The following is a 20,161-nucleotide window of genomic DNA, read 5'->3' on the forward strand; positions in this document are numbered from 1 at the left end:
GTCTGGGTTTGGTGGAGGGGTTTGTGTTTGGTTGTTGGGGTTTGGGTTTTGCTCCATTTTTCGGTTGAAAGGGTTTCAAAGTAATATAAAATATAGGCAATAAAAGAATTGTGTGAATAAAATTGGGTAAGTTGATATATATATATATATATATATATATATATATATATATATATATATATATATATATATATATATATATATATATATATATATATAAAACGATGTTGAGGAGTCGACCTAGCAATCCCTCAATGCCATTGAGGAGTTTGAAAAACCTCCCCCGTTTCTCATTATGGCACCAACGATATCAGTATAATATTGCTCGACTAGAGAAAACAAACATGCCGTTGGAGGCAACGGTCATTTAACCTTTTGGTTTTTCTCAGGTCGAGCAATATTATACTGATAACGTTGATGCCATAATGAGAAACGGGGGCGGTTTTTCAAACTCCTCAATAGCGTTGAGGGCTTGCTAGGTCGACTCCTCAACATCGTTATTTGCCCGTACCGACTAGTCTCACAAAAAAATTGTTTGATTATTTTAAAGACTCATGGTTTAACAATTTCTAGGAAATATTTCAGAAAATGTGTTTCAATTTTTGATGATTCGTGCATACTATGAAGAAACAAAGAATCGAGTATTGAATTAATCAGAGATGAATTCAAAGTATGAATATGAAATTTGGACACCGAATGTAAATATGATCTGTTTAGCTCAATTACGCTTTCAACATTTACAGAGTACAAGTGAATATTATGTAAAGACTTCGTTACTAAGACTCTAGTAAACACTCCTATATATAGGAGAGAAAAGCGTACAAAAAAATATACTAAGGACTAAACCTTAAGTTTCGAATACAATGCCTTAGTAAAATACATTACAAAAATGTTCGAAGACACCAACACAAACTTCGACTCATTACAATATTTCGACCCTTACAATCTCCCCCTTTGTAATCAAAGTCGAAGTCTTCAGTTTGTTAGAAGTGTGATGGAGTACAGCAAAACTCTTCGAACTTCTGTGTACCATGATATGACCTTCTTCAACTCCTTCTTATCTCCTTCATTGTTCTTTTTGCAGTGATTCATACGAACAATTAAGTTCGTATATTGAGATGTAGAGTATCTTTCCACTTCTCTTGCCTGGAACAAGAAGCACTTCGCTTTTCCATTTTTATCTTTTCCCGCGAAGACTAACCCAAAAGGTTTTAGACAAATTTCTCCATCAGCATATTTCTTTAACTCAGTCTGAGTCTTCGAAGGAGCCATTGGGGCCTTTATCTCCATTCCCTTGGCAGTAGCCAACTCCACATCAGTTAGTACAAGGCACTCATAGTAATTTTCAATAAAGATCTTGATGTGAGCAACTCCAAGCTTGAATTCCTCCGGCTCTGTGTTTTGAAGATAAGAAAATGATTTGTCTTTCAAGAGCAATGCAACTTGTATAAGGTCATACAAGTTCATCAATGGAAAATCTGCAATTGTAAATTCGCAAATATTTCCATTTGCTCTGGCCACCACATACTTAATGTTTTGGACTATGTTTTCAAAAACCACATCCTTTTTCATACTGATCACCTTCTTGATTTTGATCAGTGACCATACCTCCACAGGGGCTTTTCCAAGTACAGCATGAAAACGAATTTTCATGTGTGTGCCTTCATCTTTTTCCTTGAAATTCCCTTCAGCCTTGAACTGTGGCATGATAAACATCATTTCGTTTATTGGGAAATCCAACTGGCATACATCAGTGTTCGTGACCACATAACTCTGCTTAGGCTTCTTTTCGAATGAGTACATGTGATTGAAAGCAACCTTGGCTTCGATTGTCTCATAGTTATAATGTTTTGCTGGATCACATTTATTCATCCCCTTCGGATCACTAGCCCTCTGAGTCATGATACTTTGGATGAGCCTCATTTTCTCCAGTTCAGCCTCTGCTTCTGCCTTCTTTTCATCTTTTGATTTTTCGACAATAATTGATTTCCCTTTGTCTTTTGAAGCCGGTTTTTCTGTTACTTCTTTTGCCTTCAAACCACTCCCACCAGTTTCCAATGATTTACCAATCACAATTCCTTTCGAAATTGGTCTTGCAATTGGCATTGTTGTTACAATAGTTGAAGTCACTGGTTGAGCAGAAACTATCACCGGTTTTGTTGAAGGAATGTTCGAAGAAAATACTTTGCCCACCACTTTCGCTTCTTCTTCACTTGACTTCCTTTCTCCCCCTTGCACCCCTGTAAAAACAGGAGGGGCAGTTGTTGTGGGAAGAAGACTTGAGATACGAAAGAGTGGAGCAAGCTGCTTATTGAGAATGGCTTCGAACTGAACGAACTTCTGGGATAAAAGTTCTGGAGTAATCAGTGGAGACGAAACTGGCTTTGTTGAAATTTCCTTTAACTCCTTGAGCAGCTTTATCACTTCTTCAAAACTTGCAGTTTCGGAAGTTAAGATTTGAGTTATTTGAGGACTCAAACCTTCATATAGCTTGACAAAACGAGTGACTGCATCACAAATGATATCGACCTTCTGATTCACTGATGCATTATCATGATGTACAGCTGCAACTTCTTTTTGCATTTCTTCTCGGAGTTCATGAATCTGCTTGTTAACATCTTCTCTTACCTTCTTCACTTCTTAAACAAAAAGAATATTTCGTTCTTTTGTTATGCTTTTTATATTCTTAATTTCACCCATAAAATCAGATCTTTGATTTTTAACACGAAGTTCATTATTCTGATCCGTGTAATCAACCTTCTCCAAAATGACTAACTCTGAAGCTTTCACCATTCCAGAAACTTTGCTAATTATTCTTGATTCCAGCATTTTTAACATAGTATCGATTTCCAGACTCGATACTGATGAACCTCCTCCAAGATCGGCTTGGGATTGAATGATGGAGTTCAACTTCTGATTAAGAATTTTATACTGCTTCATTGTCATCAGCATATGATCAGGAAATTCTTCTTCATCTTCATGAAAATCCAAATCTTCGAATGTACCTCCAAAGCCTTCATTATCCGTTTCTGTTTCCATGCCAATGTTTTCTTGAATAGGCGAAGGTGGTTTGGGTGGGTCAGTGGATTGAGAAGAGAAAATGGAAGTAAATGGTTGAGTTATGATTTGTTCGAAGGTAGGCGAGTCTGTGGTTAATGTAATGGGAATTGTAGATGATGGCGTGATAGAAACAATTGTTTCGAAAGGAGTACCTTGATCTACATTCTTCGAAACTTCAGGTGGGATGACATCTGTCTTATCAGGAGTTGAGCTTGTAATGAGATGAGTAAACTCTGGGGTTTCAGGTATCCTTTCATCGTCTTCTGTGGACTCAGTAGATACAACAAGTTTGCGAGCCTTCTTCTTCTTCTTTTGTGATAAGTGTTTTGCCATATCCTCAGCTACTTGTTTCTTTGACCCCAGAGAAACAGGAGCTGGCACTTCACGAATAAGTACACCCTGATGAGTAATCTGAGGTTTTCGAACCATCTTCTGTGAAGATGACTTGCGTTTGCGAAGAGATTTCATCTTGATTCTTCGAAACATCCCAGTCTTCGAAGGAATTATAACATTCTCTTGAGTTTCTTCAACAATTGGCTCAATCACCTGGGTTTCATCAACCTTCTTCTTTGGAGACTTGGAGGATTTTAATTCCTGTGTTTTCTTTTCAGAGGAAGCAGGATCAGTCTTTTTCGACTTTTTGGATTTCTTTTCTTCCCTAGGTAACAAGATCCCAGTCTGAATAGAAGAATCAACTGTTTTCAGATATGCTACCAAAACCGGATTCGTAGGATCCACCCTTTTAAGCATTGCATCTGGTATCCGAGCAACACTTGGAAAAATATCAGCATCATCGACAATCTCCTTCGGATAATGATAAGATTGAAATGTAACCTTCTCTTCTTCATTTGATACTAAAATTCCTTCCTTATTATAAAAATACTGTAAAATAAGGCTCCAATATCGTGCACACGAAATGTCATGAACAGCATTCGTATGTTCTACACCCTTTTGGAATTCCTTCCATAATTGTGTAGAAAAATCTGCTTCAAGATCATAGTAGAGGCCTGCAACCATAACATACACCTCCATCCTTCCTTTGTCTAAGCCAACAGTTCTTCCAGTCAAACATCTTAAAAAGATCCCAAACAAGAAATTCCATAATCGTGGAATTCCAGACTTCTTAAAATCACTGATTTTTGACAATGGGGGCTGATATCCCATTTCATTGAACATATGGACAATTTGTGGAAATGTGAATTCAACAAAAGGAGGCGAATTCAGAATGGCAAGAATCTGACAGAAAAGTTTCTTAGATAACCTAACCTTTTTGTCATTCACAAGATGAAAAGTGATTGTATCTGAGGCTTTGCTATATGTTGCAGTGGATCCTGCTTGAGAAAGCCAGGATATTGGAACTGAAAAAGAATTGAACATCGCCGTGGATAAAACAGAGTGTTTCAGAGCAATGATGAGCATCTGCAATTCCTCGGGATATTGAGAAATTTCACCATCCACATAGTAGTTAGTGGATTGAATCTTCATAACTGGTGCGGATGAAATATCTTCAGTGGAAGGATCAACATAAGCAGAAGTCGCCATTGTTAGGGTTTGAAGAGAATGATGAACAAAGAATTTGTGTATTTTGCTTTTTGATCGCGTAATCGGAGAATTAACCCTGAAATCCCCTTTTATATGTACCCCTGAATTTTTGAATTTGAAGCGGGATGCATTTAATGAGATCCGACGTGGCATCTTAAAAATCGGACCATTACTGCGTAAAAATAGTCATGCGTCAAAAAGTGTCTGTCACATCACCTAGAAAACCGGACAGAATACCATACGTCATCTAGACACAGCCTGTCATTACTCCTCCAAGAGAATTGTAACCGTTGGAACCCTTCGTATGGAAGCAAGGCTCTTTCACTTTTGGGATAAAAAGCGAAGTCATATGCCAGATGTTCGAAATCATCAGCCTGAGTTGGTATTACTCAGAACCTAAAGGATTTCGTGTGTGCAGTGTTCCAAAGAAAGTTAGACAAGAAACAAAGAAATAAAATTTTTTGGATTTTGTGATGTCAAAAATTTAATTTGACACGAAGCCTGGTAAACCCCGGGCAAAGGTTGCTTCGTTAATCATCAAGAGAGATGATCAACTCCTTGTGTATGTTCCCGTAAATTACAATCGAATACTTTTGGATAAGTATCAAAGGGCTTCTTTTGTGAATGCTTCGTGGGTAGGTTCAAAATTTCGTTACATGTCAACCTAAACATAAGGTGATAAAGTGTAACAGAAATTACTTGTTTGACCAGTGTAGTCAGTGACAAGTTGCTTTGATAAATTTTAATCATGACTAGGACATTCGAATGAAACTCACACTGAAATCATATTCAAGAAAAAAAATTATGTACTGGACCTTGTTGGGTAACAAACATCGTGGGTTTCGAATGTTTGATCAAGACCACGCATTTGAAATGAATATGATTTGGAGTTTCGAACTTTGGTACAGAAACAAAAGTTTCGTAAACATCTGGAACTTAGTTCCCCGTCAATTCCTTAATTTTGCAAGAAATTGGGATTTCACTTTCATCACGGACTCATGATGTTAGATCATAAACACAGAGTTTTGATATATCTAAGTCTCGACGGGTTTGATCAGAGACCTCTCGGACATATGTCTTTGTGTGTGAACGTGTAAGAACTTTATAGATGAAAAAGATTGGTATTAGACACGAAGTGTACCTCTGTTATGATATTGGACCAAACAGAAACACTCTTAACTCATTTTGAGAAGAGTCAGGTAGCTCAGAGACTAATGTGAATATAAGCCTGATTGGGAAGAAATTTTCGTATGAAAATTTTCATTAAGGCTTTCGTACACACACATTGAGTCATGGAGGCTTTTGGACAACATACAGTAGCATGCTTCTAGGGACAACCTAACTAATTCAAAAAAAATTTGAATTCGAAAAAAATTGTACCTGACCCTAGTACGACTTGCTTAATCCCCTCTGTATTGTCATCAATATCTACAACAAAATACTACAATGAAGTAACAATCAAAATATTTTTGTGGTTTTGGATTTTTCGAAAATAAAGAACAAAACAAAATAAAATCTTTTTGAATTTTTGATTTTTCGAAAATTTAAGAACAAAACAAAAGAAAATCTTTTTGGATTTTTGATTTTTCGAAAACAATAAAAAAATCTTTTTGAATTTTTTTTTTTTTTTTGATTTTTCGAAAATTTAAGAACAAAACAAAAGAAAATCTTTTTGGATTTTTGATTTTTCAAAAACAATAAAAAATCTTTTTGAATTTTTGATTTTTCGAAAAGTTGAAAAAAAAAATACTATATTTGTTGCAAACAGCTTCTTCTATGAGTAACAAATGTACGAATTCGAAGCGGTTGAAGCGTTGACTATGAACAGTAATCAGTAACTCAACGCGTTAAAATAAGTGACAAACGTGCGAATTCGAAGCGGTCGAAGCGTTGACCATGAACAGTAACCGCTGAATGCTGAATAACTTTGCGTTAACTATTATTCAGCTCCTCTGATTCATTCATTGTCACCCATCAGTTTTCTTTTTCACATGGAACAGAATTTCCATCGATCATTCCAAGCCCTTCTATTATTCTCACAAATGACTTTTCATCCAAAGGTTTTGTGAAAATATCAGCTAACTGATCAGTTGTTTTCACAAAATGTACTTCAATATTTCCATCCTCCACGTGATCTTTAATGAAATGATAGCGAAGAGCTATGTGTTTAGTCTTCGAATGCTGCACAGGATTATGACAAATTCTTATTGCACTTTGAGAATCACAATATAAAGGAATCTTTTTCATATTAATTGCATAATCACGCAATTGACTTTGGATCCATATTATTTGTGAAGTGCAAGCAGCAGCAGCCACATATTCTGCTTCAGCTGTGGAAATTGACACGCATGTTTGCTTTTTCAACTGCCAGCTTACTAATTTTCCATCAAGAAATTGACATCCACCACTTGTGCTTTTTCGATCAAGATTACAACCACCCAAGTCTGCGTCTGAGTATGCTTGTACGAAAAATCCTGTTTTCGAAGGATACCACAATCCTAACGAAATTGTTCCTTTAAGGTAACGAAAAATATTCTTCACAGCAATGAGATGTGGTTCGCGTGGATTAGACTGATACCTAGCACAATTACACACAGAAAACATGATATCAGGTCTACTTGCTGTAAGATAAAGTAATGAACCAATCATGCTCCTATATAACGTTATATCAACAGCAGGTTTGTCTAATGATGGTGTTAACTTTATGCCTGTTGCCATTGGTACACGAAGCTTTGTGCTATTCGTCAATCCAAACTTTTCTAGCAGATTTTTCGTATATTTTTCTTGATTAATGAAAATTTCTTCTCTGCTTTGACGAATATTCAATCCAAGGAAATTATTAATTTTTCCCATCATGCTCATTTCAAACTTGCTTTTCATCAAATCTTCGAATTCTCTAGACAAAGCAGGGTCAGTCGAACCAAAAATAATAGCATCAACATAAATTTGAACAAGCATAAGATGATTCCCCACTTTCTTTCGAAATAATGTGGGATCAACAGATCCTTGTTTAAATTTAGATTGTTTCAAAAATGATGTAAGAGTTGCATACCATGCTCGTGGTGTTTGTTTCAAACCATAAACTGCCTTATCTAAAACATAAACATGATTAGGATATTCTTCGTTAATAAAACCTGGGGGTTGTTCCACATAAACAGTTTCTTCAAGCTCTCCATTTAAAAATGCACACTTCACATCCATTTGATAAACATCAAAATCTTTGTGAGCTGCATAAGCCATAAATATTCGAACCGCCTCGAATCTTGCGACAGGGGCAAAAGTTTCTTCATAGTCGATTCCTTCTTGTTGTGAATATCCTTTTACAACAAGTCTGGCTTTGTTTCGAACAATGTTTCCATCTTTGTCGGTTTTATTTTTGAAAATCCATTTTAACCCGACAATCGAAACATTTTCAGGTTTAGGAATTAATCGCCAAACTTTGTTTCGTTCGAATTCAGACAATTCAGATTGCATTGCAACAACCCAATCTGAGTGTTCCATTGCATTCTTAACTGTTTTTGGTTCAATTTTAGATATGAAAACATTGAACATGCAAAATTCTTGATGAACATTCAGTACCTCATTCTTTGCACGAATTTGAGCTCTTGTTAAAACTCCTTCTTGTGGTTCCCAATAACTTGATCCTTCGGATGATCTCTTGTCCATTTTTCCATTGGTGGATATGCTGGATCAAATTCCAAAGGTGCATCTTCGTACAATTCATCATTTTCTGAGTCTGCAATTGAACAAGCATCTTCAACATTATGCTCCCCCTCACCATCAAGCTCCCCCTCAATAACATGCTCCCCCTCAACATCAGCGTTCAATCGTTCTGTCTCCCCCTCAAAAGAATGCTCTACATTATTTAAAGTATTCGAATCCAAGTGCTCCCCCTCCACTGGATAATTATGCATACTTTCGCCTTCTTGAGGATCTGATGTTGTATTATCAGTAAGTTCCGTAAATTCGGGTATGTGATTATCAGGTGCATGAATTTCAGCATTGACTGCATGATCTGAAATCCCAAAAATCAAATCATAATCAATATCTTCCATTTGTAAAGGTTCAGATTCATTGTGTTGTTCTTGTAAAATTGGATGAATTGAAAATTTATGCTCATTTTGTTTAACATAGTAATCATCAAATGTGAGATTGAAAGTTTCTTCCACTTTTCGTGTCCTCTTGTTTAACACACGATATGCGACAGAATTATGCGAATATCCAAGAAAAATTCCTTCATCAGCTTTTGCTTGAAATTTCGAAAGATGATCCTTGAGATTCATAATAAAGCATCTGCATCCGAAAACATGAAAGAATTTCACATTTGGTTTACGATTATTCAGAATTTTGTATGGTGTAATATTAAAACGACGATGAATGAACGATCTGTTTTGAGTGAAACATGCAGTTGAAACAGCCTCAGCCCAAAGATATTGAGGTAAATTCGCATATGCCAACATGGTTCTTGCTGCTTCGCATAGTGAGCGATTCCTTCGTTCTACAACACCATTTTGTTGTGGTGTGTATGGAGATGAAAAATTATGCGAAATCCCTTTGTCCACTAAAAATGAATCAAGAACATTGTTCTTAAATTTAGTTCTATGATCACTCTTGATTTTTTGAATAGTCTTCTTCAATGTGATTTCCATTTTCTTGATAAAGTCAATCATGATTTGTGCAACTTCGGATTTAAGTCTGAGAAAATAAACCCACGTAAATCTTGAAAAATCATCAACTATAACTAAGATGTACCTTTTCTTGTTAAGAGTTGAAACAGTCGAAGGACCACACAAATCAATATGTAAAAGCTCCAGAGGTGCAACAATTTTCGAATCAATTGTTATTGGATGACCTTGTTTATGTTGCTTGCCAACTTCATAAGCTGCACATAAAGAATCATTGTCAAATTTCAGTATAGGTAATCCTCTTACCAGATCTTGTACCACAAATTTATTGATGTTTCGAAAATTGAGATGTGAAAGTCTTCGATGCCATAACCAGCTTAGATCAGATGTTGCTTTCGAAAGAAGACATACAGCTGGTTTGCCTACAATTGGATTGATGTCCAGAGTGAACATGTCACCTTTCCTTTTAGATTTCAGTAATATTTCATTTGTGTTAACATTCGAAATAACACTTCCTTCTTCGTTGAAAAGAACTTGATTGCCAGTGCCCACAACAAGTTGAGAAACACTATCAAGTTGTGTTGAAGACCTTCAACATATGCAACACGATTCACTGTGAATTGTCCATTCGTGATTTTCCCATATCCTTTGACTTGACACTTTTGATTGTTCCCAAACTTCACTGCTCCAACATTTTTGAGACTTCGAAAATCTTGTAAATTCTCCTTCTTCCCAGTCATGTGACGAGAGCAACCACTATCAATGTACCATTTATTATCATATTGCTCGTCACACAATACCTGCAATCAATGAAAAAATTTAGGTACCCAAGGCTTTTTGGGTCCATGGAAATTAGATTTCAATTTCGAATGTAATGAAGAACTTTTAACCCAATCATAAACTTTGGTTTTGAGACTATCGATTAAGTTTACTTCATCATCTAAAGGAATCGAAACATAAGTGTTTGGCAGTTTCGAATGTTCACTAACATTACCCTTCGCATTTTGAGTTTGTGACTGAACTGTCTTTGCTTTTGTGACTGGTCTCCAAGCTTTGACCGTGATGTTCGAATCCTTGGATGATGAACTTCCATTCGAAGAATTATTTACATATTTTTCAAATGCATCATGAATTTGCTCCTTTGAGTATGCATTTGACTGATACATTTTTCCTTTTCCTTCAAGCGAATGATCAATGTTCTTTTTAGAAGTCATTCCTTTTTCTCGTGACATTTTCATAGTTTCTGTTTTGGTATGATTAGGAAAATTTGGCTTTTGAGGTATAAAAGCAACTGTGGGTTTTGTTACAAACGAGTAAGCATTTGATGAACCAACTTTTGATTTAAGATGTTGTTGTTGAAAAACTTGTTGATTTGAATTAGATTTATTTGAAAATACTCTTGATTTAGAAATTTTCGAAAACGTTGTTTGCTTATTCACTTCAAACCTTGTATAATTTGATTGAGATGATTGTTGAGTTTTTGTTGAAAAAGTGGAATTTTTCGCTTTGAAAACATGAACCAACTTTTGATTTAAGATGTTGTTGTTGAAAAACTTGTTGATTTGAATTAGATTTATTTGAAAATACTCTTGATTTAGAAATTTTCGAAAACTTTGTTTGCTTATTCACTTCAAACCTTGTATAATTTGATTGAGATGATTGTTGAGTTTTTGTTGAAAAAGTGGAATTTTTCGCTTTGAAAACATTTTTCTTTGATTGTTTTCCAGAATATTTTCTTTCTTGCTTGTCTTTTTGAAATGTTGTTTTCCTTCGAAAATTTGTCAATTTGATCTTTAAATTCCTTAGAGTTTATTTTGACAACTTTTTCATTTTCTTTTTCAACATGTTTTGTTTTCTCTTTTTCAATTTTCGATTTTTCAACCCATTGGTTTTGTGGTTTTTGTCGTTGAAATTTATACGAATTCTTTGTTAAGTTGTTTTCAACTGTGTTTTGATTTGCGAAAAAACCTTCTTCAGTTGTTTTTAAATTATCTTCCTCAACCAATTTCTTTAATTCTGGTTTGATGTTCTCAACATTTCCTGTAGTTACGAAAATTTGATTTGGAAAAATGACATCATCTGTGCATTTGAAATTTGGATAAACCACTGTGTTTGTTTCAAGATAATGTTCACCTTTTTCATTCATTACTTTTTCGAACTTTTGTGTATTACCATACACTTGATCTACAACTATTCGTGGAATTTCTTTTTCCTTTGAGGATGCTTTTTCTTTCAAAACTTTCTCTACTTCTTCATCATCACTATCATCATTTTGACAATCTTTGAGATCCATGAAGTTCATTTCACAAACTTTCGAAGTTGAGGGTATATCAGTTTCATTTTCAACCATCAAATCCTTAACTTTTTCTTTCCCTTTAGATGTTGAAGCAACATTAACAACAGACAACTGAGAACAATCAACATCTTCAAACTCACTAATTTCACTAATATTATCAGAATTATCTATAATATCAGCAAAATTAGATTGAGAATCAGACGTTGAATTCTCAGTCTTTTTCAAAATTTGAATTTGTTCAGATTTAGTCAAAGTATCATTCATAATGTTAACTAATTCATTCTCATCAAGACATTCATCAACTTTGACTATTCCATATCTATACTTATCATTCGGGACTTTGTTAAAATCAGCTATTTCCTTTTCACAATCATACGAAATGTTATCTACCCTAGCTCTTTCATAAGCTAAAAATGGCAGCAATTTTCTATGTTGTTCTTTACTGATTTCGCATGAGTGATGAAGTTCAGTTAATTTCCCATACAATCTTTTAGCAGAGTTACAGTAAATGTTCCTCTGGGCTAACAACAGTTTATTATCACTAGCAAATTATCCCTATCAACCATGATATTAGTTATTTGAAGTTCTAAACAATCTATCTTAGTGATTTTCGAATCTAATTTCTTCTGTGTCTCTAGTAACTGCATAGACAGCTTCTTTAGCTTCATTGCTAGCAGATACCACAAACAAATCAAAATAAATAACAGTTTCATCGAAAGATACTAATTCAGAATTATAAGCATGTACTGGAATATTGAAAGATTCAAGAATATTTCGTACCTTTGTGGTCATCGGAGATTTGTCAGCAACTTTTGATACGAAGCATCTCCCACGCACTTCGTATACCTCCTCATCTGATTCTTCCTCCATCTTTGCGAACATTGCTCCGTGGGTCAGATTTCGCATCTCCTCATCGTCTGATCCAGATGACCAGATTTGATAAGTACCTTCTTCATCCTCATTCGCACCCTTTGCAACCAGAGATAAATTTTTGGCTTTTGCACGAACCTCCTCCAGCTTCTCAGCATAGTATGCCTCATCCTTGACCTTATTCTTCCTTTCATCCTTCTATCGAAGCATGCAATCATTCGCAAGGTGATTAGCACCGTTGCAATAATGACAATCAATCCCAACATTTCCTTTTAACTTCTTCTTTGTCTTTCCCTCAACAGGCTTTGTATCTTTCATCCCTTCCTTTTTCTTCTCATCCCCAGCACTCTTACTCATAAAACTCCCTTTTGTCTCAGATACTTTGCCTTGGAATTAAAAGGCTTTTTGAAGAACTTTTTCACTCGATTATTTGAATAGAAAGCAATTGCCTCATCATCTGAGTTCATGATGAACCCTTCATCTTCATCCGAAACGTCTTTCTCAGTTTCTTTTTCAGAGATCTTCGAAACTAACGCTAGTGGACCTCCCAAACTTGCCTTCGTTTCTTCAGCTATTTCGTTAACTTCGCTTTCATGAGTCTTCAGTTGATTGTACAAGTCATTCAGAGTTGACGTATCAAAGCTCTGTTGATTTTTAACCATCATGCTCACACTACGCCATTCCTTACGAAGTCCCATTACAAAGATTAGATTGAACTCCATGGCTGACCTGGTGATACCATATCGATTGCATCGATATATCAATTCATTAAGACGATCGTAATAAACTTCAATCGTTTCACCATCTTTCTGTCTGAAGTCCTTCAGTTCCACTAAGCATTGCTTCACAGAGTTAACTCTTGTCTTCTCACTTCCCTGAAATTTCTCCTTGAGATTATTCCAGATTTCCTTTGCAGTTGTACAACTCCTCACATAGTTGTACATAACTGGAGGCAAAGCTCCTCTTAGCTCTCTTACACATATTTTCTCCAGCTTTTTCAGACGATCAGTTTGATTCTCAACTTCAGAATTTCCAGAAGATGATCCAAGTGGTTGAACATTCGATGGTGGATTGAGATTACCAGAAATGCAATTCCACAGTTCTTCATCCAATCCATTTAGATAATCCTGCATACGATCAGCCCATTGATCGTAATACTCAGGGATGAGCATAGGAATTTTGGTGGATGATCCTAGAAGATGAGAAAATGAAGTCATGGAATTCAGATTGAAAGACGCCATTGATGTACGGAAAAATTCTTGAGAATTTTTTAAGAAACTTTGAAAATTTGACAACAAACTATTTGATTCAAATCAAAATCACTATTAGAACACTCGATTCAATGAATTAAGTGCAGAATCGAATCACAGACTAAGATCTAGATAATTTTTCACTTTCAAAAAGTGCGGAAACTTTTGAATCAAAAAGTTGATTCAAAAACCTTTTGAACAAAGTAAAAATCAGATCAGAGATTATGATTCCTGCTCTGATACCAATTGAAGAAACAAATAATCGAGTATTGAATTAATCAGAGATGAATTCAAAGTATGAATATGAAATTTGGACACCGAATGTAAATATGATCTGTTTAGCTCAATTACGCTTTCAACATTTACAGAGTACAAGTGAATATTCTGTAAAGACTTCGTTACTAAGACTCTAGTAAACACTCCTATATATAGGAGAGAAAAACGTACAAAAAATATACTAAGGACTAAACCTTAAGTTTCGAATACAATGCCTTAGTAAAATACATTACAAAAATGTTCGAAGACACCAACACAAACTTCGACTCATTACAATATTTCGACCCTTACGTACTAACGATTTTGTTTATTAATTATGATTATTGGGACACATCCCATCAGATATTGATATTGATCAATTTGGTTTGGGATGTTTTCTCTATACCGTTTCCCATCATTTTCAATGTTTTAAAGAGCTTAAAAGTGAATATATATATATATATATATATATATATATATATATATATATATATATATATATATATATATATATATATATATATATGGTCCGGATCTGATAGAAACCAAAAACTTGGTAGGAACCGTGATAACTACTCTTCACCACTCTTTTCGTCAAATGCACAAAAGTAAAACTCATTTACTTGGTCATGACGCGTTCGTACGCGGCACACGTGCATGAAATGTAATACGGACTCGAGGAATAATCATGTGCGACGAACTTTAATGCAACGTCGGTTAAATGAGTTTTTCTTTTCTTTTTCATTTATTTTGGGTTTTTTTTTCGTTTTTTATATTACTTTTATATATTTTTCGTTAAAATAAAATTCAAAATTTTTTTTAAATAGAAGTATGCTCGGTTTTAAAGATTTTAATTTTTTTTGCTTTTTTTATTTTTTTATTTTTTGTTTTTTTTAATATTTTTACTAAATACTTGAAGAGATTAGGGTTTTTTCTTTTGTTTCTTTTTTATTATTTTTTTCTTTTTTTTGTTAGTTTTTTATTTTTTCAACAAAATATTGGTTTGAGTTTAGAAAGTTTAACAATTACAAAATTTTAAATATGACAAATATTAAAGATCATAATATTTTCCGTTCATACTTTTTTTTGAATCATATTGTTTTTTAATCAAAATTTTTTGAATAAACGGTCAAGATTTGCCCTCGCGGTTCATACCAAATTTTGAGTTCATATATATATATATATATATATATATATATATATATATATATATATATATATATATATATAACGAATGAATAAGTTTATTCTCCTATTGACAAGTATCACAATATTAAAAATCATCATTAATTAATATTATATGATACATATAATGCTACATGTAAACCTTTTAATTTTTTATTTTAAATTTTAAATTTTAAAATTTTCAATCTAATTACATTAAATTAATAATTGATTCTTCATTTAAAATTTTAAGTTTCACACTCTAATTACATTAAATTAATAACATTTGAATAAAAAATAAAATAAAACTAATATATATTATAAGGTGATATAATTTCATATATTTATTTAAAATCAACGATTATAATTTTATATAACTAAAAAAAATGTTTCTTAATTAATAATTACTTAAAATAATTTATTTGAAATAATTTATTAATAATTTTAAGTTTTACTATGAAAGTTTCATTAATTTTTATAACCGCGGTTCTCATGGTTTATATATATATATATATATATATATATATATATATATATATATATATATATATATATATATATATATATATATATATATATATTAGGGGTGGCAAATCATGATATCTTTTCGTGTTTCTGTCTGACACGACACGTCACAACAAGGTTTTATGTAACACAAACACGATACGAAAATTATAACATATACTAATTTATTTAATGAATATTTTATCAAATATAACAAGACAAATAAGAAAAACACGATAAAGAACTGTTAAATCGTGTCAATTTCGTGTCGAATTTTAAACACGAACACGACATCGTGTCTTTTACGGTTAACATGAAAACGACACGAACACGAATTCAAATTTCAGTTTCGTCCCAATTTCATTTTGTGTCGTGTATTTTTGTCGTGTCGTGTAATAAATTGTCCCCCGTATATATATATATATATATATATATATATATATATATATATATATATATATATATATATATGTTTTTTTAAAAGTGAATCAACAGGTTTCTTCACTTATCTAAACAAGAATAACGGTCATTTACATCGCTTTCATATTGACAATTGCATTCAATACCCACTCATCACCAAGACCTACATGCTCAATTTGGACCGAGACATTAGATGTGAAAGAAAAAGCACATAAACAACTGTTAATTATTATTCTAGAGATTTGCTTTTGTATTGTGTAAATGTACAGTCTTGGCTGTCTTGCGAGACTAAGAACCTTGATAAATAAAATATTAATGATAAGTTGATGATCAAATTTCACAAGTTAATTTCTAAACTGATCAGAATTTTAACAGTAAATTTAAATTTAAATGGCTTCATGTTGCTCCAAATTTATTGATGTAAAAAGCAAGACAAAGTAAGGTAATCAAGAGATAAAACGTAAAAGAGCACACAAACGTGCATTTATATCTCATACATTGTATTTATTAGGAGAAAACTTCTTATGCACTGTCAGTGCAATTATTATTAATATTTGACAAGTACTACATATAACATGGGTCATTAATTAGATTCAACCCTAGAAAGATGATTAATTAAGATATAAACGTACCTCAGTCATCCTTAATCAATAAGCTAATGAATAATTTATCTATAAAGACGTACATATTACATAATTAAACTTCGAATAATGGAAGCTTCGGGGCTATCGGCGTCAATGGTGGATAATAACTGTGATAGTCGGTCGCTAAGGTCATCAACCTCCCTATGCAGGCTTCTCACATAGTTGCAAGTCTCTTGTAGCACCTTTGAAGCGGAAGCCTATAATTTTCAAAAAGTTTAAAATATTGAACAATTTCCAACAAATACCAAAACTATAGAATCTTATTTTCCAAATCAAATACCCGATAACGCAAAGAGCAAGTTAAAAAACCTTGTTGGATCGTTGGATACGAGTCCCTGGAAGAAGTTGTTGTAACTTGGAGATGAGCTGTATAATCTGATCATCCGTGATTCTTGAAGCCCCTGATGATGATTGCCTTGATCTTCTGCTTGACATTTTATATAGTGGAACAATATTTATGATTATACTATGTTTTCTCCTCGCGTTCGTATGAGAGATTGCTTTCGATAAGAATAGATATGTTAGAAGGTAGAAAAAAGTTTAAAGAAAAATGCATGTATATATAGAGCAATCAAGTGGATATATATATATATATATATATATATATATATATATATATATATATATATATATGAGAGATTTCTTATTTATATTTTAGAGAATTTATGGTACAAGTGATATATATATATATATATATATATATATATATATATATATATATATATATATATATATATATATATATATATATATATATATATATCACTTGTACCATAAATTCACTAAAATATAAATAAGAAATATATTGTATATTTGTAAAAACATTGTTTAACAAACCGACATTGTGCTAGAACTTCTCCAACGTTTATGGTACATAAGAAAGAGTAGACTCCACAACTCCCTTACTCCAAAGCAATTGTCTTCGTCCTATCCAACACACACACATATATATATATATATATATATATATATATATATATATATATATATATATATATATATATATATATATATATATATATAGTCCAGTTCCGGTAATGACTCTTTTTTCGGTGAGAACATCTTAAAAAAATTGAAAAAAAATAAAAATAAAATACAAATCATAAAATCGAGCATAATATACTACAGTGGAGAGACAAAAAAATTGGAAAAAAAATTTCGGATCATTAAAACTGAATTACGGATCATAAAAATGATCAATGATTCAATTGGTTTGATTTTCAAGATGAGCGGCTAAGATTGCATCAATGTCTCACAAAAAAACCTTGTTCTCTATAGACACTTAAATGACTGTGAATTGATGTTTTCTATTCAATGGTTTATGTACAGATACAAGCTATGTATTTATATACACAGTGGAAATGGAAAAACGAGTCCTATTTATACGGCACTAAGTAACGGTACACAAGACCAGGTAAAATACTTTGACCAGGTAAAACACTTTGACCAGGTAAAACACTTTGAACTCTTCTGATATCACGTGCTTATTATCCCCCGACAAGCTCAAGGATGGGAACGACTTGAAGATTCGTACGAAGAATATGGACCCGATCTTTAGAGAATGGTTTGGTGAATAAGTCCACCAATTGATCAACTGATGATATGTATCCAATTTTGAGTGCACCTGTTTCTACTTGTTCACGAATAAAGTGAAAATCTAAGGCAATATGTTTAGAGCGAGTGTTGATCATTGGAGTCTTGCTCATGAAGATTGTGCCCACATTGTCACAAAGTAGGATTGGTTGTTTGAAAATCAGAGCATGTAGTTTGTTGTAGCCACAGTAACTCAACAGTGGTGTAGGCTAGAGATCGGTATTCAGCCTCTGTGCTTGAGCGGGCCACAACTCGTTGCTTTCGTGATGTCCAACTGATGATATTGGACCCATGAAAAATAGCATAGCCATATTGTGAACGACTGTCTTCTTGATTTGAAATCCAACTGTCATCGGAGTAAGCTAGTAAGGAATCTGCTTTGGTAGGTGAGAAGTGAAGACGGTGGTGTGACGTGCCCTTTAAGTAACGAAGAATGTGTTTGGTAGCTTGCCAATATTGTGTTGCTGGAGAGTGCATGAATTGGCACACCTGGTTTACAGTGAAGGCTATATCCGGTTTAGTAATCTTAGCATATTGAAGTGACCCGACAATTTGACGAAACAATGTTGGATCGTGAAATGGCTCACCATCAGTGGTTTATCGTGAGATGGATCAACGGGGGTTGATAGTGGGGAAGCTTCGGTCATATTACTTCTTTGAAGAATGTCAAGGATATACCTTTTCTGGGAATGATGGAGACCAGACCTGGTAGAAGTGATTTGCAACCCTAAGAAATAATGTAAAGAACCAAGATCTTTGACAGCAAACGCATGATGAACTTGATTGATGAATCATTGAATTTTATTAGTGTCGGTGCCGGTAATAATGACATCATCTGTAACACCCCGTTTATTTAATAAATAAATAAATGAATTGTAGCCCTAAAATTAATAATTATATAGCAAGGTGTTGGTCTCGACGAGTTAACTGTCATAATTTTAGAAGGCGGGGGTTAAAGTGTAAAATCCAGACTTAATTTGTAAGCAATATCGAAGACAGGGGCTGCTTGGTAACAATTAGGACTCAATATGGAAGGAATTATCGAAGCAAGGGATAAAATGTAAATTCTGGATTTATATTGTGAAGAATTATGGAATCACGGGTTAAAAAGGTAAATTTCGGATTTATTTTGGATAAGATAAGGGAAGGAGGGACCAATTTTGTTAAAATCGGAAAGAGGTGATATTGGAGACAGGTTTAATCCCGTCATTGGCGTCCCATCCCATAAGTATGGAACCCTAACCCTAAGGGCACCATTCAGCAGCCGCCACCATCAAGAGTTCCACCGGCCGCTGCTGTATCATTGAATCCCCTACTGCCGCTTTTTTGCCATTAGAATGCTACCACGACTGCCGGAAATCGTGATCAGCGTTGGGAGCAAACGGTATGACCGCCGGGGGGTTGACGAATGGGTCTGGTTCGCTGCTGTGTGGTCGTGAGCCACCAGCGAGGTCTCCTCGATGATTGCCGACGAAACCGATGCATGCTGAAGACCGACGTTTGGGCAGTGTTGCTGTCGATATCGGACGTTCCTTCTCGTCCTTCTTCTTCAAGTTTCGCCGTCAGCCACGTCGCCGCTGTAGCGAGATCCTCCACCGTCGTCATCCTCCTCCATATTCGAAGTATATATCTGTGGTGGGTGTTCTGTCCGTGGGTTTGTGCGCGTTTCAGTTGGTGTGTGTATGTGCGTTTCAGCAGTGTGGGATTGTGTCTACGGGACTTCATCAGTGTGAGGTGAGTTACCTTCCAGTAGTGGTGGGTCTACGGACACAATGCCGGCCCACCAGTAGGAGTTGTTGTAGATGATTGTCTTTGTGATAATTGTCTATGTTTGCTATGTTTGCTACTACCTGATATGTTTATGTGCTAGCCTGATATGTTATATGTGATAGTGGTAGTAGGAGGGGAATAGTCCACAAGTTCGGTTGTTAGGACCGA

The 20,161-nt window shown here is 34.2% G+C and overlaps 1 protein-coding gene across 1 annotated transcript; it reads right to left on the bottom strand.

The window, feature by feature from the left end:
• Positions 1-16,429: 16,429 nt before the first annotated feature.
• LOC145162901 (transcription factor PRE5-like) lies at positions 16,430-17,184 on the bottom strand. The gene is made up of 2 exons (XM_079081885.1): positions 16,940-17,184; positions 16,430-16,827 (listed from the first exon to the last, which is right to left on the bottom strand). Exons 1-2 carry the CDS (start codon positions 17,063-17,065, stop codon positions 16,675-16,677), a joined length of 279 nt encoding a protein of 92 aa, XP_078938011.1. The 5' UTR covers positions 17,066-17,184; the 3' UTR covers positions 16,430-16,674.
• Positions 17,185-20,161: the final 2,977 nt, after the last annotated feature.

This window comes from Lactuca virosa, chromosome 3, assembly GCF_052849685.1.
Source record: "Lactuca virosa cultivar CGN04683 chromosome 3, Lactuca_virosa_CGN04683_v6, whole genome shotgun sequence".
In the NCBI taxonomy this organism is placed as follows: domain Eukaryota; kingdom Viridiplantae; phylum Streptophyta; class Magnoliopsida; order Asterales; family Asteraceae; genus Lactuca; species Lactuca virosa.